The sequence below is a fragment of the Bombus vosnesenskii genome, unplaced genomic scaffold (assembly GCF_011952255.1).
Source record: "Bombus vosnesenskii isolate JDL3184/JDL3185 unplaced genomic scaffold, Bvos_JDL3184-5_v1.1 scf7180000013264, whole genome shotgun sequence".
Classification (NCBI taxonomy): domain Eukaryota; kingdom Metazoa; phylum Arthropoda; class Insecta; order Hymenoptera; family Apidae; genus Bombus; species Bombus vosnesenskii.
In genome coordinates, this window is record NW_022882924.1 from 603,838 (window position 1) to 629,162 (window position 25,325).

Sequence of the window (25,325 nt, forward strand, 5' to 3'; positions counted from 1 at the left end):
ACGGTGCCATCAATAAAAGCTATTAACATTAATACAGATAAACAACTATGATTTTCAAAAATAATTGAATATGCCATACGGGTATAAATTGCGTACGAATTTATGTATTCGTACCCGGATGGTTCGTGGCTGATGACGGTGTTACCGCATGGATTAGATGCAGGTTCATCTAGGGCCAGTAACCACCGTTGCATGCTTTTTTAGAATAATCGCCCGCGGGCTAATAGCCACGCGTTTTCATTCTTAAGTTCCTCCATTATCATTAATATTTCAGCATCATTCTTTGCCTTCTTCTTGATACTCACTGAATCTATAATACAAAATTATGATGAAAAATTACGATGTATTATTTCATCGATTGTTGAAACTGTACAGAAGAAATTTCCAATTCTAATTCGTCATTTATCTACAGGTTGACTAAATTAATACTGCAACTTAATTTTTCATTGAAATTCTAGCTACACGATCGAATCTATCAGATAACAATTTTTTTAGCTAGATATTTATCGGACATACTGCTTAGTATTGATGCGATGGATGACCCAAGTTTCAAGGTCGCTTTCACATTCGTCATGTTCACGTAAGAAATTGGACAATGTGAAACGAGTATTACGTTATATAGGACATTCTTTACAGACTGATGAAAATATAAGATAATATTATATTTTTGCAATAATTATTTACACAACGAATTTTTGAAAACAAATTTTGTTATCGTTTAATTAATATTTCTTGTAATCTTTATATTTTTATACTCTTTAAGCTTCATAAAATAATCAACTATTTTCTTGAGAACAATATTAGAATATAACCATCATATGAATCAAGCCATAGAAATGAAATATGTATCCGATACGGGAATCGGTCAGCCGGACTAATATACCAGAAGTAGCCGTGTACGCATAACATGTATAATAAACATGGTATCAGCCATACAATTACCTAGTGTACCACAGACGAGTACTCGTCTGTGCTAGTACCATGGATCAGTGTACACACCGTAGCGCCCAGCACTCCGCATTCCGCTTCTTCCAGTCGGAAACTTTCACGTCACTATAACTCACTGCCCGGTGTTCAGGTATTACACGGTGCACCCTAGAATGTCGATTGACGTTACAAAAGTCCTGTGTTTGGAGAAGAATGCAGCTCCAGTCAGAAACTTAATATTTCTTAGATACATTGCATAATCGGAAAAGTTTTGTATTAAACCTACAAACCTACCTAATTCGGTAAATATCAATTAGTTTGCATGTTCAAAAAGAGAAGGGATAAAGTTGAAATAAAGAAAAACGTATAAACGTTTATTAGATTAGGGTCATTTAATTAAGTAATCATTAAATGTTCGATTGTGAATTTATTCTTCTCAAATCTCGATTTGAACTCAAATTGTAATTTTTTTTTGGGCTCAAATTGTAGTTTAAACCATTACGGTCATTTTTCTATTCATTTAACAATATGTGCGCTTTCTCCATTTTTTCTTTCTTCTTTCTTTTTTTTTTTTTTTTTTTTTTGTTCCTTTTCTCAATTCTACGATTAATTTTTGTGCGCTTACGATATATAAATAACTATATACACTTTATTCCTCATTAAGAAGCGAACATAGCGTGCTGTAACTTATCTTATAGGAAGCTCGTACATACGTATGAGCGATCTGCAAAACGAAGTTACAAAAAATATTTAACTCACGAACTTTCACTCGTACTCATTCAGGACCGTCGTATGAAAACGTACCGCCCCACAGCTTGAAAATAAATACCCGCTACTTCACTCTGTTACGCTACATATCTACGCTTGAGAGGACCGAACTTGTTCTTTTAATTGACTAACAGATCCTCAGAAATACAAGTATGTACAAAAAGGAATTAATCGAAACACACTTTCTTTTTCAAACGCCGTATATGCTAGATTACGGTTCTTACACAATAAAATCAACAAACTCGCAGGAAATAATAAATTAAGCATGTAAATATCCGAAAAAAAAAAAGATTTTCTCTATTTACTTTGACGACATCGAAAGTGCTGTATAGAATTTATAATCAATTGATCTTCCGTCTTTCTGTCTATCTTACTTGTTTTTTTACAAAGTAACTATTTTTTGCAATTTATAGAATGCAAATAATGCAATAATTAGCGATAAGTGAGAAATTTATAAATATTAACATAGTATTATTGTGTGTATTGTATGATTGTAAAATATGAAATAAAAGTTTAAGATTACTGGTTAACAATATAGTAGAAGACGATCATACGATAAAAATTTTCTTTCGGTGGTACAAGAAAGGCAAAATAGCCCCGGGCAAACCACAACTTTCATATATGCAGATTTATGTTTCGTATCATTGAACGGATATACAAACTTTGGCCGTTGGAATCGGCCAAATAGCCAGAGGGTAATACCTATAGCTTTTCTTTTCGCTGGAGAAAGTACAAAAATAACAATTGTTCCATGGCAATGAGTGTACCTGCATATTCAGCGAAGAATCAAAGGATTACGTCAGTTTTACTGGTCCATGTGTGTACGTGCTTCGGTAGTCAACGTGCGATGCATTACCCAAAAAGATACACGTGATTTAGTTTCCATCTGACTGAGATGTTCGTTATTTTCTATATTCTTTTTTTACTAAATTTAATTATCGTAAAAAGAGCCTAAATTATTCAAACTATCAATGAAATAGATGTCATCGCACAAGATGCTTTTTATAACTAAAAAAAGACGCGATATAATTTTGAGAATATTCATAATTAACCTTCAGAGGGATAACCAATAAAATCGAGTAACTTGTTATCAAGTTGTTCCATGATTTGTTTCATTTTTTTTTCACAATTCGTTCCATGATTAGATTATTGTTTAAAAATGCTTAAAATATTAATCAAGTTCTAATACTATGAGATATTATGATACATTGAAATTTTTAATGTACAAATGAGCGAAAATCAATGGTTTATGAAAATGAACAACTAAAATTCCTTCAGAGGACGCGTTCATTGGTTAAGAAAAATTGACTCTGAACAGGCCCTGACTTTTCGACCCACGGCTCCACGGCACGATGACTCGTGGACCATTGATCGTTTCATGTTCTTATACCTTCATCCTTCGACTCTAACATATGGCCATTCTGTTGAAACTCACTCCATTTCGCAATTCTCGTCACAGAGTATCGCGTACTTGTAGAATTCTTCGCAAATTTTTGTTTGCAATACAAATTTTACTTCACCTTCTATTAATTAAATCGTTGTTTCGTTATCTTGCTATATTATTAAAATTCATGGTATCTTTGATTTTTAGTTGATAGGGTGATATACGCACTTAAATTGCAATTGTCATAAATTATCAATTGACTAAATATTTAAAAGAAAAAGATCATTCGTATATCGCCATAGAACCCTATCCTATCAAGTTGAACTATCGTAATTGAAAACAAAAGTAAATTACTAAACAAGAGGAGCTAAGTAGTTGAAACAACATATCACATAATAGTAACATCATCGCAAGTGTAATACTGCAGGTATTCTTATGATATACGTAAGTACGATTTGTTGTTAAAACATAGTAATATAAACCATTCGATCATATTGATTAATACATTCTATGATCAAATCGATTAATTTACACGGTGATTCTATTATGAAGATTCATTATCTATATATTCGTGTTTCTTTAAAATATGTACACACATACAGTTTAGAATAAGTTAAATCTCTATGAGTAAAATGTTGCAACGTTGTAAGACACAAATAATTTTCATAAAAAATGATACTCGATTTACAGTAATTGTTATTGTTATTTGCCATGCACTCTCAACCAGGGACGGATTAGCCATCGAGCAGTTTGGGGTAATTCCCGGTGGGCCGGTCGGGTTTTTGGGGCCGTTATACGTAAAATTTAATCAATGAACTAAGAATGGATGGCCGGTCATGTCGTTAATGTCCCGGTAAAAATTTACGTTCCAGTCCACCCCTGCTCTTAACCATACATTCTTCCGATACATACATATGTATATTTGCATACTCCGCTTATCTAACTATTTAAGGATTATCTTAGTTATTAACTATTTACTTCACTGCGTACTATTCGATATATTACTTCATTATCACACAAAGATTTACAGTACAAACTATTCTCTACCTGAGAAACTAAGAACAACTAGGAAGAAGAATATGTATGTTGATATAAAGTAGAAGATGTATAAAAAAGTAACTAACTGAGAATTACAATTGTAATAGTAATTATAAAATCATTGAATAAAAATTGAATTTTGAATTATTCATTGCTTTCGAAAATCTACATACGCTTTTAAGTATCTGTTTCAATCTTCTTCCTGCGTCAATAAACTTTGTGCATAGAGGAGGCTGGGCGCTCGGAATACAAAACTTTCACGCGCGTGCCAGCGTGACCGTTACACTCACGACGTTCCACTCGCGAACGCCTAAAAGAAACTGAAAGTCCTGCTTCTTCGTCATATAAACTCGACCCATTCGAGGGTCCCATTCTATCTTTCAACGTGTTATCACGTCCGGAATCACGTAACGAATAGACAAATTATCCATTTTACCTGCTGTTTGTGTTACCTAAATTAATTAAGCAGATACATACATTATTTTGCCACCTATAGCAAAATAAAATAAAGTTACAAAAGTTTTGTTTTTTATTTGATCTGATATGTTTTATACTATAAAACTTATAAAACTTTTAAATAAGATTCATTTAAAAAATAAAAATGATGATGATATTAGTGTAAATATTGATGTAAAGAAAATTGATGTATATTTGAAATGAATTATTCAATATGCTCTACGATATCTTTTTATTGTATGTATATATAAGTTGTAATTTCATAATAAAAACACTTTTGATCCTACTTACATATTTTATGTTCTAATTAATTAAAGCACTTTATTTTATTGAAAATTAAAAATTCTTTTATATTAAAAGTATGAAGTTTTAAATACATAATTTGTTGAAATTTTAAATTAATCGATAGTCGACCACTCTTTCGATATATTTAATAGTCGACCACTTTTTCGATATATTTAATAATCGATATAGAATGTCGATAGATGTAAACAGTAAGCTTTGTAAAGAATCTATGTAAATTGTGATCAGAGTATAAATTTATATTTGTAATGGCTAATTTTACCGAAGACTTGTTTGACGTTTTTGAAGAAACAGAAGATATAGAAGTGATTCCAACTCCAATAAAGCCAAGAAATGAAGATATAAACGCATCGTTAAACGAAAAGTTAGTATAAACGTTTACATAACCTCTTCGTAATATAAGTATGTATGTACTCTGAAAGTAAATTCAAGCAATTTGTTTAATTAAAAGAAATGATATGCACACAGGGGAACCAATGCAGAAGGTGGAACTAAACGAGAACTTGAAAATAATTCTGATGCATTTATTTCTAAAAAATTACGACCTGATCCTGTATTGGATGATTTAAAGTAAGATGCAAGGTGTTAAAAATAAGGGCTTATAGTATTTATCAAGAGCACTAAAAAGTGTCTATTCAATGCTTCCGTTAACTATACATCTAAATAATAAAAGTTAAATTTACATCGTAAGAATTGTTTTTAGAGTCTATGTTGATTAAACATCTTTCTACTTCTTTCAGTGAGTACTATAAGCTCTTTAAGTATTAAATACTTTTTTGCAAACAACCTGTACTGTAGTTGTTCCTCTAACCAAAAAGTTATTTGCAAAGTTTTATTTGGTTCGCTTAATAATTATCTTTGAATAATATATTTTCAAATTTTTATAGTATAGAAGAATTAACATCACGTATCAAAATACATACGATAGAAACGATTGAGTCATGTACACACGAAGTTGCAGTTCCACCAGATTATGAATATGTATCCCTGGAAAATAAACAAGGCAAACCAGCAAAAGAGTACAAATTTGTATTGGATCCTTTTCAAAAGGAAGCAATATTATGCATCGAGAATAATCAATCTGTTTTAGTTTCCGCACATACATCAGCTGGTAAAACTGTTGTTGCAGAGTATGTATTAGAATTTGAAAAAATGATATATTTTAAATAATCTATGTATTGTTAATAATAAATAATGTGCAAAATTTTGTAGGTATGCAATAGCGTGTTCGTTGAGAGATAAACAAAGAGTTATCTATACAACACCTATAAAGGCATTAAGTAATCAAAAATACAGAGAATTTTTTGAAGAGTTTGAGGATGCAGGTTTAGTAACTGGAGATGTTACAATTAATCCAACAGCAAGTGTGCTTATCATGACTACTGAGATTTTAAGGAATATGCTTTATCGAGGATCTGAGGTTTTTTAAAATATTTTTTAAATTTACATGTAAATAATATGCTTACCATCTAGAATCTCAATAGCACATTTAATATTTAGGTAATGCGGGAAGTTGGATGGGTAATTTTTGATGAAATTCATTATATGCGTGACAAAGAAAGAGGAGTTGTTTGGGAAGAAACATTAATATTATTACCAGACAATGTGCACTATGTATTTCTTTCTGCTACTATACCTAATGCCAGACAGTTTGTAGAATGGGTTGCACATTTACATAAGCAACCATGCCATGTTGTTTATACAGATTATAGACCAACTCCTTTACAACATTATATATTCCCTGTTGGAGGTGATGGTATCCACTTGGTTTGTAGACTGTAATAAACAAGTAGCCTGTGATGAAATAACCAGCATATATTTATATATTTATATTTATATGTAGGTTGTAGATGAAACGGGACAATTTAAAGAAGAAAATTTTAACAGAGCAATGGCTTGTTTGCATCATGGTGATGCAGCTAAAGGAGATACTAAAGGACGTAAAGGAGGTATTCGTCCATCGAATGCTGGGCAAACAAATATTTTTAAAATGGTTAAAATGATTATGGAAAGAAATTTCGCACCTGTAATTATATTTAGTTTTTCAAAAAAAGATTGTGAGATATATGCAATGCAATTGGCTAAATTAGATTTGAATACATTAGAAGAAAAGAAGTTAGTAGACGAGGTATTTAATAATGCTATGGATGTTCTTAACGAAGAAGATCGACGTTTGCCACAAGTTGAAAATGTATTACCGCTCTTAAGACGAGGTATAGGTATTCATCACGGTGGACTTTTACCTATTTTGAAAGAAACTGTGGAAATATTGTTTGGAGAAGGATTAATAAAAGCGCTCTTCGCGACAGAAACTTTTGCTATGGGATTAAATATGCCAGCACGGACAGTTCTATTTACATCATCGCGAAAATTTGATGGTAAAGACTTTCGTTGGATTACATCCGGAGAATACATACAAATGTCTGGTCGAGCAGGCAGAAGAGGTTTGGACGAGAAAGGAATAGTAATATTAATGATAGATGAACAAGTTAGTCCTGTCGTTGGTAAAGCAATTGTACAAGGAAAACCAGATCCTATTAATTCAGCATTTCATTTAACTTATAACATGGTTTTGAACCTTTTGAGAGTTGAAGAAATTAATCCGGAATATATGCTTGAGAGGAGTTTTTATCAATTTCAAAATCAAGCATCTATTCCAGACCTATATAACAGTAAGTGGATTATCTTTTCGCTTATTAAATATTATGATTTAGAATAAAATATTATTTCTGCATATCATTATAGAGGCGAAGGATTTGCAAATTGCATATAATGCAGTGACTATTGATAGATATAACCATATATCTTCTTATCATGATATACGTGAGCAACTTGACCATCTTAGCACTGAATTTAGGTCATTTTTGACAAAACCAGAATATTTGCTTCCTTTTTTACAACCTGGAAGATTAGTAAAAGTATGTATTTATATATATTATTTACATTTTAAATCATTTTTTTTTCATAATTATATCGATAATTGTAGGTAAAAAATGAAAATGAAATGTTTGATTGGGGTATTATTGTGAATTTTAAAAAGAAAAACCCTAAAAACCCAATGAAAGAAAGCACTGCTATTATTATTGATATATTACTTCATGTTTCTAAAGACTCCAAGGAAGGTTGCCCTATACCTTGTCATGAAGGAGAAGAAGGTGATGTGGAAGTAGTTCCTGTTATACACACATTAATTTCTCAAATTAGTTCACTTAGATTGTATTATCCAAGGGATTTAAGACCATCTGATAACAGGAAAAGTGTCCTAAAAACGATACAGGAAGTAAAGAAAAGATTTCCTGATGGACCACCATTATTGAATCCTATTACAGATATGCATATTGAAGACGAAGCTTTCAAAGATATTGTTAAAAAAATTGAAGTATTAGAAGAAAAATTATATGCTCATCCTTTGCATAAGGTAAAATAGTCATCTTTTGTTTTTACATATTTTTTCTTAGTTTTAATTCCTCACATTAATAATGAATATTTTACCTTCTGCTAATGTAGGATCCTGATGTAAATACTCTATATGAACAATTTTTACATAAAGAAGATTTAAGTAGTCAGCTAAAACAAGCTAAGCTAGAATTAAAACAAGCCAAATCAATACTTCAAATGGATGAACTAAAATGTAGGAAACGAGTATTGCGAAGAATGGCCTATTGTACAGCATCAGATGTGATAGAACTAAAAGGCAGAGTTGCTTGTGAGCTGAATGGAGCTGATGAATTGTTAATGACAGAAATGATTTTTAATGGTTTGTTTAATTCGCTAAGTGTTCCGCAAATGGTAGCGTTAATTAGTTGTTTTGTTTGTGATGACAAATCAAATGAGATGCCTAAGTGTACTGAAGAGTTAGGTGGTCCACTCAGGCAAATGCAAGATTTAGCTCGAAGGATAGCAAAGGTATCTACAGAAGCTAATTTAGAATTAGATGAAGACGCATATGTAGAACGATTCAAGCCGTATTTAATGGACGTTGTATACGCTTGGTGTAAAGGAGCTACCTTTTTGCAAATTTGCAAAATGACAGACATATTTGAAGGTATGTTTAGAATTGTTGTTCTTTTTTACTAGATTATCAAAGGCCTTTACATGTTATTTTTAGAGGATAATGCAATTTTAATTTATTTTAGGCTCTATCATAAGATGTATGCGTCGTTCGGAAGAAGTTCTTAGACAGTTATGTCAAGCAGCAAAAAACATTGGAAATACGGATTTAGAGAATAAATTTAGCGAAGCAATTAAACTTATAAAGCGTGATATCGTTTTTGCTGCATCTTTATATTTATAATATAAATTCTTAAAAAAATTAAATATTATTCAAAATATATCTTTTTATTACAAATTCCATTCATATTTGTTACAAATTGAACTCCTTTAATATATCTTTAATGCTTTTTGCAATCATGGTAACAACAAACAAAAGGCTACTTTTGTTTGAGGTTTTTTGAAATGTAATTTATTTTTAGGAATTTAAAATATACAATGCACATGCATGGAAAGAACCTTTTTTTATAATATAAGACTACATTTGTCGTACGAATGAATAGTACGAAAAAATACAGCATAAAAATGTAGTTACACAATAAACTGAACTCATACTAACTGATAACTATTCAAAACTTGTTAAATAAATAACACTTTCAGAATATTGCGATGTTTAACTTCTACATTTTAATTTAATTACAACAAGTTACTTATCGTTCTTCTAAAATTACTGTTTCTTGAGGACAGAATTTTAGATCCATAAGAGTTAATTTCGAATCCATAGAAGTTAACTGAAACAAATAAAAAAATAACATTAAATAAATTTTAACTTCACTATTACAAAGTAATGACACATATGTAAAAAGCTCATTTATCCACGTTTAATTCAATAAAATGAGAAGCACATTTACGTAGTGAGAACTCAAGTGCTTACATCATCTACTTACATCCCTTCGAGGCCAACTACATAGAACTTTGTATTCTTCTGTTGGGTAACCTTCCACAATAAGGAAATTAAGAAGCGTTTGTAATGGTGTATCAGACTGAAATCTACGTTCCAAAAATTTCCCAGCTGGGAGCCGCACTCGTACTTTTAGCACTCCATCACCAGTACTTTGTTGTGGTTCGGGAGGTAAACTTGATTCTACTGCTTGTCTATGAGCTTCTTTTCTCGCTTCTTCAGCCAACCTTTCATTTTCTGCTTGTTCTTTTCGTTGTTTTTCTAGCTCTTCTTGCATTTGTTTCGCTTCTTCTTTCGCTCTAGAATTATATCGAAATTAAAACAATTTGGATATATATATATATTTATCAAAATATTATATGTATATTTTTAATGTACCTGTCTGCAGCTAAACTTTCTTGATATGCTCTATCTTGCTCCTGTTTTACTCTTTCTCTAGCTTGTCTTTCTTCTTCAACACCAATATCGGTACGTCTTTGTTCCTATTTTGAAAAAATGTAATGCTAGAGATTATATTAACATCATATATTAATTTTCACTTACCTGAAATACTTCAACAACGTGAATTAAATTCGTTAATAGTTCATTTACTCCGACATTGGCATGTATTACTGTAAACATTTCTGTAATTGATCTAGCTCTCATTATAATTACAAGAGCAGGTAGAGTATCAACATCTATATTTTCCATAGCTAATGTTGCAAACGATCCTAATGTTTGTTTTACAGATGAAAGAAATCTGTAAATTAAAAGCATTTTGCAAGAAAAAGTTTTGATGTTATTAAGAAATTATCTTTTGTTGTTATATATACTTTTGCTTATTGGATTCAAATGTAATATCCCAACCCCATACAATGAAATTTGCTGAGAGAACTTGGAGTACTGCTTCACAACTTAATAACTGTGTGCAAAATACATTTGCTAATACACTATTATCATGATGCAAATATACAGCTAACAATTTTCTCTGTAACATTAAAAAATGATATTTTATATAAAATATTAATTAAAGTAAATAATTCTATCAATTACAAACCTCTTTCGCAGGCTTTAAACATGATTCTTTAACGGCATCTTTAAATGTACCAGTAAAAAATTCTGGATGTGCTGGTCCATACCGTTTTTCAAATTCTTCTGCAAAATGCATTGTACCTATTGTTTCATCTGTTACATTTTCTGGCACTAAAAATAAATTAAATAAATTATTGATAATGTAAAATTAAATTTAAAAAATTTAATGTACGTACTAAGACGTTGAGTTTTTGTAGATCTGACATTATCTACAAAAACATCATCTTCTATATCATCTTCATCTATAGAACTGTCACTTTCAACTAGGTCTATAACTTCCTGTAAGTACACAAGTATTATTTTAAAGCTATATATATTTGCAATTTAATTATTACTATACCTTTCTTTCTTTTTTTATGGGGATTTCATTAACAGATAGATCATGTTCTGGATAAGAAATTCCACTCTGAGCTAACATAACATTATCATTTTTTACTGAACTTGGCCAGCCTTTCCATTGTTGATTTCGAACTGGAACAGCTGTTAATGAATAAATGCCAGATTTTACATCCAAAATTGTATTGGTTCCAGGAAATTTCAAGTTATATGTTTCCTTATTTATTTCATTTTTAATGTTCAAAGTATATGTTTGAGTCATTCGATTTGATAAACTCACTCTACAAAAGTAATAAATATGTGTAATTATACATAAAATTGAAATATTTTATAGAATTAAACAGATTATTTTTTAGAAAATTTACTTACATATCAGTTGTTAAATCAACATCTTCTGTTGCAGGAGACATATACAATGTATTTTCTTTAGGTAAATCTAATGATTGTAACGATCTATAATCTGATTTTGGCTCTTTTTTCCACCCGTACAGACGTTGTTGGCAAGGTGGCACATTTGTTTGTACCCATATAAGCTGTTTGAGATCCTCTGAAAAGATATGTATGTGTAACTCCCATTTTAATTATTGTATACAAACAATATAATAAAGTGTTAACCACTTACTTAATGATGAAAATTCAGACAAATTTATTTTATATTCATTATTAAGATGGTTAATATGGAATGTAAGAGTTCTTTCTCTTTCGCAACTTTTAGGTTTACTTGTCCCTGGTTTTGAATTTTCTGTTACTTCTACTTTGGAATTACTTTTAGGATCACAATTGGTTTGGGATGATAATGAATGTGCCTGAGGCATTCTTTCAATTTCTTCTATCATTTCTATATCTGGACTTACTTCAGAAGGTAATTGTTGTGTAGCATGAAGCATAGCTTGATTTACTGCCACCTATATGATATGATATAATATCACTTAAGTTCTAATGCATTTTTAAATATAATACATAAATGAATTTATACAAAAAGTTACCAATAAATCCCAATTTGATTCTTCTAAATATTTAATAGCATCACCAACATCATCAATTCCTGTACATGCCTAAAAGAATAGTTTACATTTATTTATAATATTCACAAATAATTAATATAAATATTAATATAAAATAGAGAAAATATTTTTTGAATTAATTAACAACAGAATTCTTTTTTAAAGTTTGTTTCTGTACTTGTAATTTTACAGTCTTTGTTATCCGTTTTTATGATCTATAAATACAATAATACAAAAACAAAAAGAGTGTGAAAAGACGTTTAACAATATACAGAATTAAACATCATAGAATATTGTTTTAATATTAATAATATATGAAAATTGACCAATTTTTAAAATCATTCTTTTTTTTCTTTTTTCTTTTTTTTTTTTTTTTTTTAATAAAACGAACTGTGAGAATTTTTTGAAAATTCTCAGAGGAGAAAACTTCATACTAAATTTTTTACGTATTTTTTCTCATAGAATCGTTTTCTTTTTGGTTGTACTACGATTTTCAGTCCACCCTATATATGTGTATGCTTATCTTTTTATATACTTTAAAATATCGCTAAAATTTTGACAGATCGAAGACAAAACAAACGAAAATATTGTTTTATATTTATGCACTTTTTTTACTACTGTCAATGTCATTAATGCATACAGCATAACCTAAAATTCTATTTTGTATTTAATATTGGCGAATAATTAATCTTTCAATATATTACCTGAAAGTTAGCTAAAATCTCATCCCGGATCCCAGCCATCGTGTCGTCGTTTACTGTCACACTTAAAAAATACTTGCGGATCGCGAAACGCTACCTCGTTACTTTTTGATCGTTACAAGCAACATGCACAACTAATGTAAGCCATTGACGTCTTAAACCTCACTCTAATTCGAAACGAACATTGAACCATCTAGGTATATAGTGTTTATACATTTTCCCTTGTAGCAGCAAATAATTGTTCGTATATTCAACGATACCAAGAAAGATATATTCATTGCACGAATAAAGGTTTCCAATATATGTGAACTATTATGATTGGTAGAATCTCAAATCGTTACAAGCGATCTCCAATCATATTTGAACAACAAGAAATGCATGCGAAATACTTTTCTATACGTTTATGCTTATGATAACGTAATATAAACATTTGACATTCTACATCTTCAAATCATAATATATCTTACTTATTATAAGCGTTTAATAATAATAATAATTGATTTTCATAAATTGCTTTGTAGTTTATGTAATATTTAATCTTCAGTCTACGCTCCTCTAAATTATGAGGCACTAAATTAATTCAAAACTGATAAAATAAATTATTAATATTCCATAATCTACATTATTATAGGTAAATATCAAAAACATAATTGCAAAAAATTTGTCTTGATCGAAAAGAACTAATTATTTAATTTTGATTTGGAACATGTCACGTGCATATATGCATAAATGAAATACAGGCTTTACTGTATGAAAAATGGTACTTTAATACCGTGATCGTAACAGAATCGAGTTCTGTTCCGTCCACGTGAAACCAGTCGTAAATTTACAGTAGTTGTTTCCATTGTCAAAAAGTTTTGTTGCGTGCATCGTAGCTGCGCGCGTGGTCGATCGAGGAAGAAGACTTTTGTGCCTTCCACGCCGGGCACCGCCACTCTATCATGATCAAATTATTCTCATTAAAACAGGCGAAAAAGGATGGCGAGTCGCCGAAAGCTGGCACCCAAAAGAAGGCATCTGCAGCACAACTGAGAATCACAAAAGGTTTATTGATGGTTACTCATAGTCTCCTTTGCAATGTCTGTTGTATTTGTTACTATAAATCCAACTTAATATATAAAGACTAAAACGTATCGATTAAAAGCTGATTAAAAGTTTTGTTAAGATTCAACGTTGTAGTTAGTTTTAAATTTTGTAACAGTCAATATTTGTCCATTTTTATTGATACCATATTACGCGTATATTATATATTTAGTTCTTTGCTTTCATTTACCTTGCGTATACATATATGCAGAATTTACAAATTGATTTATTTCCGTATTTCTTGAAGATGTTGATTTGTGGACAAAAATGTTATAACTTGTTTATAAAATATTATTTACAACGTTTCGACAAATTAAGCTAACTTTAACTTAAAAATTTTTAAATTAACTTAACTTTAAAAAGTTAACTTAATAAATAATAGAAATATATGGTTATATCCAATGAAGCAACAAAGAATTATTTACAAGATTATTATAAAGAAAATTCCTTAATAAATAAGGTAATGTGATTTGATTTGTTTTTATATTTTTTGTTATTAATATTAATATTTGCATAATATTTAAGACTATCCTAGATTAAAAATATTTTGTTCACTATTTTGACCTTTAAATAACCTTATGTAATTTGAATAATTGAAATATATTTTTTCTTCTATTCTTTAACATGTACGTTAAGAAATTTTTATTTTATGTAGATATAAATGAACTTAATCTTCCAAAAACATGTGGGACGGAGTTTCCTGATCCAGATGACCTTCTCAGCTTTAAGCTAATTATTTGTCCAGATGAGGTAAGAACATTTTTCTTTTTATATATACAACTTGGTAATGATTTAAAAATTTTTTAGGGATTTTATAGAGGTGGCAGATTTGTCTTCAGCTTTAAAGTTGGACCAAATTATCCACATGAGCCGCCTAAAGTAAAATGTGAAACACAAGTTTATCATCCTAATATTGACTTGGATGGCAATGTGTGTCTAAATATTTTAAGAGAAGATTGGAAACCAGTCCTTACAATTAATTCTATTGTCTATGGATTACAATATCTTTTCTTGGTATTTAGTGTAACATAAAATTATTACATTTTCTTTAACAAAGTAGAGAATTTTCTACATAAATGCTTAATTATTTAATTTATATCAAATTCGTTATATGTTACATCTTTGTATATAGTTGAGCAAAGAAATTTTTATGAAAAGATATTATTTGTTTAGGAACCAAATCCAGAAGATCCATTGAATAAAGATGCTGCGGAGGTCCTGCAAAATAATAGGAGAGCGTTTGAGCAGAATGTAGCAAAAGCAATGAGAGGTGGTTATGTTGGCGCGTTTTATTTCGAACGGTGTCTCAAGTGACATTAACGTTCACTTTATCCGAGGACACATTGAGAAAAGAGATCGAGAGTAGAACTCCTTCATGCTCTAAACGTGTTCCTCTCATCCATCTCATTCGTTTTAACGGGCCTCTTTGCGTCTTCATGAGTGCTTCGTACCTTTGGTCAATAAACCATCGGTAAAAAATACCACCGATGTGCTGTTTTCTCGGAGTTGTGGGATACTTTTTTCCTTTCTGTACTTTTTTTTCTTTCAAATGTAACAAAGAATTGAAATTGTATTTACACTTGCAAGCTTTTTATTCAACTGTTAATTCGTTAGTATATATAATGAAAACAGAACATATTGCTAATAACGATTATTAAAGTTGTTTTTGAAAGTACGTCCATTAATGATTAGAAGTTACTGCTTTACTAGATACGCCTTTTGCAAGATTAAACATGAAAATAAGCGTATAATTATTTTGTATTTAAAAATTTATTTTTAACTACAATCTTCTATACGCAAATGAAAATTTCGTAGGATCTCTAAAACTGGAATTGTTTTAATCTTATTTTTAAAAATGTATGTGTATATATATATATATATATATATATATATATACATTTTTATAAATTATATATATATATATATGCGTATAGGCAACAGCAAATGTATCTACAATTTCAATCATCGCAGCTCCTCTTATAAATGTATCTCCGCCCTGAGGGTTACTTCGCAGGATATAAATTATTTTCCATAAATGGATATATGTATATATCCTGCTAAGTTCTTCATTTAAAATCACGTAACTTAACTTATGTATCGATCGAAAGTGGAATATAAGGCTGTTAACGAAAAAATTTTGCATTTTAATTGTTAGTCAATTCTGTTCCTAATTATACAACTTCCATTTTTCTAGTCAGATATGATAACCAATGTTACTATGCGGAACTGTTATCAAATTTTATTTTATTCCTTTAAATAAATGAATAAAAAATGGTTAATAAAGCATTATACAATTTTTACAAAACAGGACTTAGCTTAACTAATGTCTTTAAATTAGAAACTTAGTAAGTCATAAACTTTGTACATGACTTTTACTTGTAATATAATGTACAAAGTGATATAATTCTGCATCAATTTAAAAATGCTTCTTTTGAAAATATTATTACAATTAATGTTATTGAAATTAAGGCTGTTAAGTTCTTTAAGTCTTCATTTTTAATTAGCATTAATTTATTATACTCTAGTACATTGTTTAGGAAACTTATAAACTAGAGAAGCGTCCTAGCCTCGATCCAATTTGCTTTGTTTAAGTTAGGTCCCATCCGCGTCGAGCATGTTGAAGGCACTTTTTCGAGCGCTTCAAAAGCGATCGAACTACTTTCTCCTTTTTCGTCTGCTTTCCTCTTTCAAACACACACATACATACACGCGCTCTTTCTCTCTTTTCACCCTTCCATTTTTAGTTTCATACATATCTTTTTCTTTCTCGTACAAAAAAAAAGATTCGATCGCGCTGAACGATGGATTGGCGTGAGCTCGGCGAAGAAGCACAGTGATTTGGAAATCGAGATCAGAACATATTCCCTGGAATCTGGAAATCGAAATAACAATGATCAAAAATATCTTTCATATAAAAAAATACAAATTAGTATCTTTATTTATCCTAGATGCATTTTTCTACTATGAGAATTAATTACGTTTTACTATTATGTTATGAGAAGAAGCGTGCTTCTCCGCAGATTCCATCGTGGAATGGATTTCCAAACGCTCGAAAGGATGCTACCATTGTTGTATGTACCGAGATATAGTCATGAAAAGTCAAAAACGTGGAGAGAAAAAAACAAAAATGAGAGCTTTTTTCATGTTGAATTCAACTCGTGTGCAACTCGGTTTTAACGGAGTGGGAACATGTACTGCATTGTTAAGGATACTCGACTTGGATGCTTCACAATTTATTTACTTACTTAAGCTAAGAATATAAACGATCGGGTGTCTATCGGCTTAAAAGCGTTCCACCAAAATTGAACGATGTAGGTACAGTCTGTGAATGAAAGGCATAACCTAAAACGAAAATATTAAATATATGTATATTATTTTAGTGCAATGCATCTCAAAAGCACCTATATTATACCTATATTTTATATCAATAAAAGGGAGGCTTACCACCGCTCTGTTCGATTCTTTTACTTTCAAAGGCTGCTTTACGCTGATCTGCTAAAAGAATAATTTCCTGTAATGCCTTTTGCTGTTCTGCAGTTAAATGACCAGTCAATGCTCTATACCAAACTGTATCTGTTCTTTCAATATCTGTAAATAAAAAAGAGTTTGAGTATGTACTTCATTCAACAAATAGAAGGAGGTACAAATATGTGGGAAGCACAAGAATATAGTGATTACTCACTTTGCATTACTCCTTTGAAAATAATATACTCATCTTGATTCATATCATCTGAATCTAAAGGTGTGGCATAGTATTCAAGTGGAGTTTCCTCATTAGCATCATATTCTGAGTCATCACCATCATCATCTGATCTGTGATCACCATGTCCATCTTGAATTGAAGCTGATACATTAAAACCATGTTGTGTAGATGACCTTGTCACCTTCTCCTGCAACTTTTCTAAATATTCTTGACTAGCATCGTCGATTTCGTCTTCATCGGATGATAAAACCTCTATATAAACATATTGATAGCACTATTAGTTTTTGAAAATAAAAATGAATGAAAAGAGATATAGGAGGATAAATGGAAATTCCTACCTTCATCGATATCACTATCGTCCTCCTCATTTTCTTCGTCACCGGCGTCAGATGCTTTAGCTGCATAGGCTCTTTTCAGTCCATCAAAAAGTAGAATCAAAGATGGGATGATTTGCTGGGCGCATTCATTCACTGCTGGTGGTTTTGTAGGACCCAAACTGATTAAAGTACACAATCCAAGAACACAGAGCTTTCTATCATGCAACCTAAATAATGTAAACATTGTTTTTATAAAAATGTATCAATTAATATTTATAATATTTAATTATAGAACAAAAATGCAATCACTATTGAACAATTAAAATAATTTACCCTAAAAAGCAATCTGTATCGTGAATCCATTGTTTAATAAAGTGTGAAGCAATTGGTTCTGTCGACTGTCTAAAATTTCCTTGCAATCTAGCCATTGTGTCAAGACAAAGTGCAGGGTTATAATAAAGTGCTGCAATTACTACTTGCAAGCACATTGTTCTTAACTCAGATGTTTTAACTTCACGCATCAAACGTTCTAGTACTAATTGTACAAAGGAAGGTATGCACTAAAAGAATAACATTACATATGAAATTTGTCATATTCTTATAAAATAAAGTTAGGTTAAAATGCACATTAAAATATACATCTAGAGTGTAGCTTACTTGATCAATATGATCTTTACACTGCAAGATTATGACTTCCAATAATTTTGCGGCATGACATTCTGGATCTTCTCCAGCATCCCCTGTTAATACCTAGTATGTACAAATAAAAAATGAATTTTTAACAAAATAAATTAAAAACGTCTTTTTCAATTTTTATAAAAACATGATCAACGTACAGCTTTGCACATATTAAACATAGCCAATATATGATTTTCATTTGATAAGAATGCTGGAGTATCAACTGTAATATAATTATGAAGAGCAGGCATCATATCAGTAAAGTATTCAAAGCCATCTTTCTGGAATAACTGATATATCATTTCTAAAACTTTCCACATATCTTCTGATATTGTTTTTATCGTAAGATCATAAACTAATGAAAGAGATTCTTCATAGAATTCTAAAATAAAAAAATACATTACCAGTCATTTTAATAAAGTGTATATTACATTTAGTATCTATGCCTTCATTATTATTATTTGCCTTACCCATGACACTTTCTCCAAAGATATGAGCCACAACTTGAAGCACTGTTGGTTGCAATCGTAATATGATATCTGGTCGATTTTCCATTACACTTAATAAAGACTCTATTGTATTTAATAATCCCATGGCAGTAATAGCTTTTTCGTCGCTGCCTTCATCTGTTTCGAGCACTTGGCTGAAAGTCGCAGCCTAAAAAATATCAATAAGATTTTTTTTCAATATCTTAATTTATTTTGTAAAGGGAAGAAACAAAGGAATAATACTCACAAGATGTTGACATATCTCAACTGCGATTGGCATAAGTTGGTCTGGATATATATAAACAATTTTTTGAATAACAGTTGTTAAATCATCATTTTCTGTTTCTCGTACAATAGCTAATAATTCAAGGGTTATAGGCTTAATTAGAGGTTTTACATATTTTTTTGCTTTCTCTTGAGCAGAAAGAAGCATTTGCAAAGCAATAGCAGCTTCTACCTTAACAGGTAGATCTTGGTCCGTCAGAAGAACGTTCGTCGTCAATCGAACAGCCTCAACTAATATTTGTTCTTGCTTAAATTTTATTTCGGAGAAATAATGCAATACCCAGCATGCCTGGAGTGTAATAATTATAAAAGGATTACAAATCAAATAATCAATAAATTTTAATAAATAATAATATACGGATTACTTACTCTCGCTCGCATATGTCCATGAGGACTACTAAATTCTGGAAGAACATATTGTAGTAACATTTTATCCATTTGCTCCTTATAAACTTTCTTCTTTAATAATACATCCGCTAAACTCCCAATCTAAAGAAAACTGATTTTTAGAATATTTTATATTTTTTACTTTATAAAATACTTTTTCACATAAAGATAATTACCATATGCAATGCCCCATCCTTCTGTCTAGGGTCTGCATTTGGACTAGTTAGTACTTCCACACAAAATTGTATAGTTTCCTGGAGCATATCTTTACGTTTCTTACACGCAGAATATAATAAGGTCTGTGCTGCAGTTACTGGAGACACAAAGTCTTCAAAAATGTCTAGAAAGTAATAAATTATATCATTTATTAAAATAAAATAATAAAAGACAAAGTATACGCAAAGAGGATACACTTTATTTTTAAATAAATCATCTCACCAAATTTGACCCTAATATATTCATATGGATTATTATTCCAAAGTTCTTCATCTGCTGCAGAATATGAGAGTATTGGAAAGAGTACATCACGAATTATCTCAAACATGTGTGGTTTCAAAAACTTCCATGAATATGCATGGCTTACTCTATACATTAAAACAGAGAATTTTCAAACTGTAGCTTGCAACATAATAGAATTATTGTTTGAATTTATTGCTTACCCTTGATTAATATAATTAATTGATTGTTGAATCACTCTAGGTGATACATATATCTTTCTTCGATATTGGTCCAAAATTTTCAAAAGGACTTCAAGTATCCCTCCACTAAAAGTTCTTAAATACCACCCAGAAAACTCCTTGTACTCATGAGTTACATTTCCTGGACTTCCATATCTTTCAAACATTCTGCGTAAAATATGAAGAGCCCACTTCTTACATTTCCACCATGGCAATTCAGCTCGTTCATCGTCATCCAAATCTGGATTGTTGGTCTCAGGTGGAACAGGTCTATCAGCTACTTGTCGTACCACATCCATCCATTGAGAAAAAACCTCTTTTGAAATCAAATCTAAAGGAAGTGTATACTGAAAGAAGAATCATAAATTATAATGGAAATTAAAAAAGTGATTACATATACTTTTATACAGAATAATATGTTTAACATCTATAAAAGCAAAATGTATACCTGTGTAAGGGTGAAAAATATTTTTAATATCTGCTTTTGCAGCAATACTGATTGTTCTGAAGGATCTGGTAAAAGTCGTAATATCAATTGATAAATCATAGGAAACAAGAGATTCATTGCTTCATTTAATGGCCCTCTTTCTTCTGCCTTCTTATATCTAAAAAATATACCAGTAAATGTTTCTACTATTATCACTGCAATTTGAAACATATGTAATATGTCACGTTTTGGTAATAATTTTTTCTTTGAACAAGAAAGTCCAATAAGACATACTCAAAATTTTTGACAAGTTGATGGAGTGCAAGGAGAACACCTGGCCAGCAAGAAGCATCTGAATTCTGTAAATATATTGTGATCTTGTCCACTATTTGTGTCCATCTTCCAGGAAAGTCATGTTTAACTATATTACTAACACAAACACCCAATTGTACTCTAAATCGACAAAAGAATATATTGATTAAGATTACTTATAAAGATACCATGTTACATATATATATATATTGTATATTTTCTACAATTGAAAATGTGATTGTGATAGAAAAATTTACCTAATAAGTTCTGGTGCATGTACAAGAGCATCAACAATTGCATCACGGATCATTGCACGATCTTGTTCATGAATAGTAAACTTGACTGACCCATTTTCATCTTCCCTGTCAGCCCAATTTGTTGCAATTAGATTCTTCAAATATATAACACCTAAATTGGTATTAAGTTATCATTAGTTAACTAATTTTTTCTTTTTTTTTTTTTAAGCGATTAATCTTATTAATTACCAGCTTGTCTTACAGACATTTCCTCTGCAGTCATTAAAACTTGAAGTAGTGTTGGTGCAAAACCAATAATTTTGTGAATCTGAAAACATTATGGAATCCTCTAAATTATAAATCTAGTCTAGTGTAGTTATTATTGTATGTAAACCATTATATGTAACTATAATATAATCTTTTATAATTTGAAATATAAAATAATAGTTCATTTTTATTAATGTTCAACAGAGTATATAAACACTATGATGCATACATTCAATAGTACAAATGAAGAGAAAGAGCGTTAATAAATAATAGTATTAAATTATAACAAATTAGGTGTATCTTGTAAATGAAAAAGAATGTTTTTAAGTAATAATAATTAAGTAATAAGTAAATATCTCAGAATTGATAGACAGTAAAATAATGTTTTAAAATGTTAAAAAATTTATCTATGTTACTTCATGGAAGAATATATAACAAAAATTTCTAGATCCACATAATTATGAGTTTGGTTAAATGCCGTCCTCTCGAAAATTAAAATTAATAAAAAAATGAAATTGTTAGCTAACAAAGATAAAAAAATTTATTTTCCTGAATATGTTTTAGAAGAATGAATTATATATGTATACACATATACATAGGTGAATAATAATGAAGAAAATATAAAAGATGAATAATAATGAAGGAAAATGATAGGAATGGAGCACATGTTTCTGTTGGAGTATCGGTCATTCAAGCACGTTTTCAATAAGTTGACCGACCTGATTTAGCTGCTCCTCAGCTTGCTTCTGTTGCTCTGGGTCGATCGTGGCTCGTAATAATTCTGTCACTTTTCGTACATCCATCTTGTAATTGGTTTCGTAGTAGACGGTGATGTCCAAATTTTTAACTCTTCGTCACGAATTCGACCCGGCGCATTCACCTCGCTACTCCCTCATCACGTGACACAACAATATGGCAGCCAAAACTGATGTGCGTTATATCCGGCCATTAACTGTATAAGAGTTAGAAAGGGAACTGGCAAATTCATTACGTTGCAAGATTGTAGATAGCAAACTACGTTATAAACAGATACATGTGCAATAGCTATATTTGTTTATAGGTCATCGGTCGGTCAAAACATTGTAATCGTAATTGTATGCACCATAGTTAAAGCTGCACCATTTTTATTACTATTGCATTAAATTGAAAAAGATATAATTTAATAATATTTTTAAAATTTCACTTGAGTGAAAGTGTTAAGAATTTAATTAAAACAAGAACAGTGATATGTTGCAATTAATAAACCTGCCTGACATTGTTTTAGAGACAATTTTGTCTAACCTTTCGTACGATGATATTTCTCGATATAGAATTGTAAGATTATTTTTATCTTTCTTGTGTGTTATTGTTTGCTAAGACTTATATACTAAGTTTTTAAAAAAATTGTAACAGGTTTGTAAACAATTTGATCGGATATGTAAAAAGTTATTAAACCGAGGTTTCAATTTGATGGAAAAATATCACGCACAATGTTTGCGTGCAGTAAAAAGTCAATTACCACGAAGAGAATCAGAAAGAAGGAGTCATCCTTTGGCACGTCATTGTGATATATTAACAGCTATCGAAACAAGAATATCTATGTTATCCATGACTTTTATAAAATATGTGGATCTTAATTTGTGTTGTTTTATTCCTGGAAAGGTAGAGTATTAATAATTTCAGCTCTTTTGATATATGTTTAATTAATATATATTTTTGCATCAGGTAATCGATGAAATTTTTCGAGTTCTTCGTTTAATTCGGGATTCCAAAACTCCACCCAGGGCTCATGAAATACTTCAAGAGTTAAGAGATATTAGTAGCATGGCTATGGAACATTTCGATGAAAAGATTTTACCAGATCTAAAACACAGTATTTGTACTTCAGTTGTTAGTAACGTAGGTTCTTATGAATTGCCAAGTGGAAGTTTAATGATTTCTCATCATACTACAAGTTCAAACAGTGTAACACTGCCACACAATTTTAGTTCAGAAAGATTGAATCAGACTTTCAAGAAAATTTATAGTCGTGCTAAAAAGAATAAATTATCTGTTCTGTCTATAAAAGGTCAAATTAGTAAAATGAAACTTCGAATGAAAAGACAAGGCTTCCAAATGAGATTACAAAGCTTAAAATTACAAGAGCAGGCAAAGAAAATACATGATCAAGATACACAATTAGCTGAAATGAGAAAACATCTTGAAGAGTGGGAACAAAAAATGGTTGATTTAACAGCTGAACTAAGTCGTGCAAGAGAAGAAACACAAAAACCTGATTCTATAGAAACTTGCAAAAGAAAGCATATAGATATGATTAATCAACGAGAAACTGATACATTGCAAACAAAAGAACTGCAAGCAAAGAAACGTAAATTAATTGTAGAAAGAATATCATCTAACGATGCAAAGGATGTCAAATTTAAAAAATTTATGACCGACCTTCTTGCAGGTAATGCTATAGAAGCATATCCATCAACTTCACATTAATTTACTATTTGTACATAATGAGGTTGTATATCAAAAAAAAATTATTATTCTATGTGTATTTTGCATTTTGTATGTTATAACTGAATAAACTTAAATGTTTAAGCTTCTTCCATATTTAAATCAAATCTATACAACTGCTTTTACAATATAATTTAAAATTATTTGAAAATATAATAGCGAAATATTTAATAAAAATGTAGTATGCAAAAAATGATATGTTATTTTAAAGCGATACTGTGTTTAATAAATAAACATACAACCAAATCTTTTTAATTCAGATAGATAATATTGTACAATTTATACAATAGTCCTCGTTTAATAGAAGCACACTCCGAACCGCGTCGCGTCTATTACTATACTAAGGAAAGTAGATACGTATTGCTGGCTATTATCTGATTTTGGCTTGCACGCTTCTTAGATACTTACATATTTATATTAGAAACAAGAGTGACAAACAGAGTCTGAAAATCTGAGTGAAATGAAAGGAAAGATTCGATAGTTATTTTATGTTAAATTCATTCATATATGGTCGCGTTTTCAGCTATAATTTTCGCCAAAAACACTTCAGACATTTTATTAAGATAAATACGAAGTAAAAGATATAAAAATGTCACTTTTTTTTTATTTTGACGTTTCATTGTTTGTGGAAATAGCCTGATCACAGATCAAAAATGACGCGAACGCTCGCTCTATGTAAAAAATTACAAAAACTGGTGGAATAACATTGCGTCTATGAGCGGAAAATACTGTACATACAAACACATGAAAAATGAAATGTGTGATGTTCTCTATTTTGATGCAAGCATATTATTAAACAAAAAAAATATACGTATAAATATAACGAATTGTATATTAAATTATTGTAAAAATTTAAAATACAATTAATAAACATATTAAAATATATAATTGTACGCAGCATGATATGACTCATATGTTATTTTAAATGTATCATTAAAATGTAGATATTATCAACTAAAATATTAGCCCTTAACGCTGCGACTTTTAATTGTGAATATCGACCTGCAACTCCAACTTATTCTCATCATATTTCGACTTGCAA

General features: G+C 30.2%; 5 protein-coding genes across 11 annotated transcripts; 3 read left to right on the forward strand and 2 right to left on the reverse strand.

Moving 5' to 3' along the window:
* Positions 1 to 5,049: 5,049 nt before the first annotated feature.
* Positions 5,050 to 9,207, forward strand: LOC117236224 (exosome RNA helicase MTR4). The gene is made up of 10 exons (XM_033498975.1): positions 5,050 to 5,240; positions 5,345 to 5,446; positions 5,764 to 6,006; positions 6,089 to 6,296; positions 6,377 to 6,643; positions 6,720 to 7,548; positions 7,622 to 7,794; positions 7,863 to 8,294; positions 8,384 to 8,921; positions 9,013 to 9,207. Exons 1-10 carry the CDS (start codon positions 5,125 to 5,127, stop codon positions 9,168 to 9,170), a joined length of 3,066 nt encoding a protein of 1,021 aa, XP_033354866.1. The 5' UTR covers positions 5,050 to 5,124; the 3' UTR covers positions 9,171 to 9,207.
* Positions 9,208 to 9,373: 166 nt separating this feature from the next.
* Positions 9,374 to 13,219, reverse strand: LOC117236231 (FAS-associated factor 1). 2 transcript variants are annotated; one of them, XM_033498988.1, is made up of 12 exons: positions 12,943 to 13,219; positions 12,221 to 12,289; positions 11,857 to 12,139; positions 11,604 to 11,781; positions 11,239 to 11,515; positions 11,075 to 11,177; positions 10,864 to 11,009; positions 10,640 to 10,794; positions 10,371 to 10,566; positions 10,206 to 10,309; positions 9,814 to 10,126; positions 9,374 to 9,657 (listed from the first exon to the last, which is right to left on the reverse strand). In XM_033498988.1, exons 1-12 carry the CDS (start codon positions 12,979 to 12,981, stop codon positions 9,577 to 9,579), a joined length of 1,944 nt encoding a protein of 647 aa, XP_033354879.1. In that variant the 5' UTR covers positions 12,982 to 13,219; the 3' UTR covers positions 9,374 to 9,576. The 2 variants fall into 2 exon arrangements, with proteins under 2 accessions (XP_033354879.1, XP_033354888.1); XM_033498997.1 differs by having other exon boundaries at positions 9,376 to 9,657; positions 9,801 to 10,126.
* A 504-nt stretch (positions 13,220 to 13,723) lies between these two features.
* On the forward strand, positions 13,724 to 15,697 carry LOC117236239 (NEDD8-conjugating enzyme Ubc12). 2 transcript variants are annotated; one of them, XM_033499012.1, is made up of 4 exons: positions 13,724 to 13,983; positions 14,678 to 14,772; positions 14,830 to 15,036; positions 15,196 to 15,697. In XM_033499012.1, exons 1-4 carry the CDS (start codon positions 13,881 to 13,883, stop codon positions 15,334 to 15,336), a joined length of 546 nt encoding a protein of 181 aa, XP_033354903.1. In that variant the 5' UTR covers positions 13,724 to 13,880; the 3' UTR covers positions 15,337 to 15,697. The 2 variants fall into 2 exon arrangements, with proteins under 2 accessions (XP_033354903.1, XP_033354913.1); XM_033499022.1 differs by lacking the exon at positions 13,724 to 13,983 and adding an exon at positions 14,255 to 14,279.
* Positions 15,698 to 16,500: 803 nt separating this feature from the next.
* On the reverse strand, positions 16,501 to 22,733 carry LOC117240596 (importin-7). 5 transcript variants are annotated; one of them, XR_004494753.1, is made up of 20 exons: positions 22,519 to 22,602; positions 21,782 to 21,860; positions 21,554 to 21,704; positions 21,279 to 21,437; positions 21,006 to 21,162; positions 20,540 to 20,904; positions 20,319 to 20,464; positions 20,057 to 20,220; positions 19,863 to 19,982; positions 19,456 to 19,782; positions 19,191 to 19,377; positions 18,879 to 19,102; positions 18,700 to 18,792; positions 18,376 to 18,602; positions 18,064 to 18,269; positions 17,705 to 17,977; positions 17,467 to 17,610; positions 17,268 to 17,364; positions 17,001 to 17,082; positions 16,501 to 16,894 (listed from the first exon to the last, which is right to left on the reverse strand). XR_004494753.1 is itself a non-coding variant. In XM_033506629.1 (19 exons), exons 1-18 carry the CDS (start codon positions 22,600 to 22,602, stop codon positions 17,297 to 17,299), a joined length of 3,174 nt encoding a protein of 1,057 aa, XP_033362520.1. In that variant the 3' UTR covers positions 16,501 to 16,894; positions 17,268 to 17,296. The 5 variants fall into 5 exon arrangements, 3 of the variants coding, with proteins under 3 accessions (XP_033362520.1, XP_033362511.1, XP_033362501.1); XR_004494750.1 differs by having other exon boundaries at positions 17,001 to 17,364; XM_033506629.1 differs by lacking the exon at positions 17,001 to 17,082.
* Positions 22,734 to 22,864: 131 nt separating this feature from the next.
* LOC117240648 (F-box only protein 28) lies at positions 22,865 to 24,372 on the forward strand. Its single transcript, XM_033506673.1, has 3 exons — positions 22,865 to 23,113; positions 23,192 to 23,440; positions 23,504 to 24,372. Exons 1-3 carry the CDS (start codon positions 23,027 to 23,029, stop codon positions 24,263 to 24,265), a joined length of 1,098 nt encoding a protein of 365 aa, XP_033362564.1. The 5' UTR covers positions 22,865 to 23,026; the 3' UTR covers positions 24,266 to 24,372.
* Positions 24,373 to 25,325: the final 953 nt, after the last annotated feature.

What these genes read in the sequence shown, in the direction of transcription:
- LOC117236224 (XM_033498975.1), top strand. Translation starts at nt 5,125, where the DNA reads ATGGCTAATTTTACCGAAGACTTGTTTGACGTTTTTGAAGAAACAGAA. An exon ending in CCTGTATTGGATGATTTAAA is followed by an intron (nt 5,447 to 5,763) that starts GTAAGATGCAAG and finishes AAATTTTTATAG; the next exon opens with TATAGAAGAATTAACATCAC. An exon ending in ATGCTCATCCTTTGCATAAG is followed by an intron (nt 8,295 to 8,383) that starts GTAAAATAGTCA and finishes CTGCTAATGTAG; the next exon opens with GATCCTGATGTAAATACTCT.
- LOC117236231 (XM_033498988.1), bottom strand. Translation starts at nt 12,981, where the DNA reads ATGGCTGGGATCCGGGATGAGATTTTAGCTAACTTTCAG. An exon ending in TACAAAAACTCAACGTCTTA is followed by an intron (nt 11,010 to 11,074) that starts GTACGTACATTA and finishes ATTTATTTTTAG; the next exon opens with TGCCAGAAAATGTAACAGAT. An exon ending in ACGTTGTTGAAGTATTTCAG is followed by an intron (nt 10,310 to 10,370) that starts GTAAGTGAAAAT and finishes TTTTCAAAATAG; the next exon opens with GAACAAAGACGTACCGATAT.
- LOC117236239 (XM_033499012.1), top strand. Translation starts at nt 13,881, where the DNA reads ATGATCAAATTATTCTCATTAAAACAGGCGAAAAAGGATGGCGAGTCG. An exon ending in TAATTATTTGTCCAGATGAG is followed by an intron (nt 14,773 to 14,829) that starts GTAAGAACATTT and finishes AAAATTTTTTAG; the next exon opens with GGATTTTATAGAGGTGGCAG. An exon ending in GATTACAATATCTTTTCTTG is followed by an intron (nt 15,037 to 15,195) that starts GTATTTAGTGTA and finishes TTATTTGTTTAG; the next exon opens with GAACCAAATCCAGAAGATCC.
- LOC117240596 (XM_033506610.1), bottom strand. Translation starts at nt 22,602, where the DNA reads ATGGATGTACGAAAAGTGACAGAATTATTACGAGCCACGATCGACCCA. An exon ending in ATTAATTATATTAATCAAGG is followed by an intron (nt 20,465 to 20,539) that starts GTAAGCAATAAA and finishes TTTAATGTATAG; the next exon opens with AGTAAGCCATGCATATTCAT. An exon ending in ATGGACATATGCGAGCGAGA is followed by an intron (nt 19,783 to 19,862) that starts GTAAGTAATCCG and finishes ATTACACTCCAG; the next exon opens with GCATGCTGGGTATTGCATTA.
- LOC117240648 (XM_033506673.1), top strand. Translation starts at nt 23,027, where the DNA reads ATGTTGCAATTAATAAACCTGCCTGACATTGTTTTAGAGACAATTTTG. An exon ending in ATATTTCTCGATATAGAATT is followed by an intron (nt 23,114 to 23,191) that starts GTAAGATTATTT and finishes AAATTGTAACAG; the next exon opens with GTTTGTAAACAATTTGATCG. An exon ending in GTTGTTTTATTCCTGGAAAG is followed by an intron (nt 23,441 to 23,503) that starts GTAGAGTATTAA and finishes TTTTTGCATCAG; the next exon opens with GTAATCGATGAAATTTTTCG.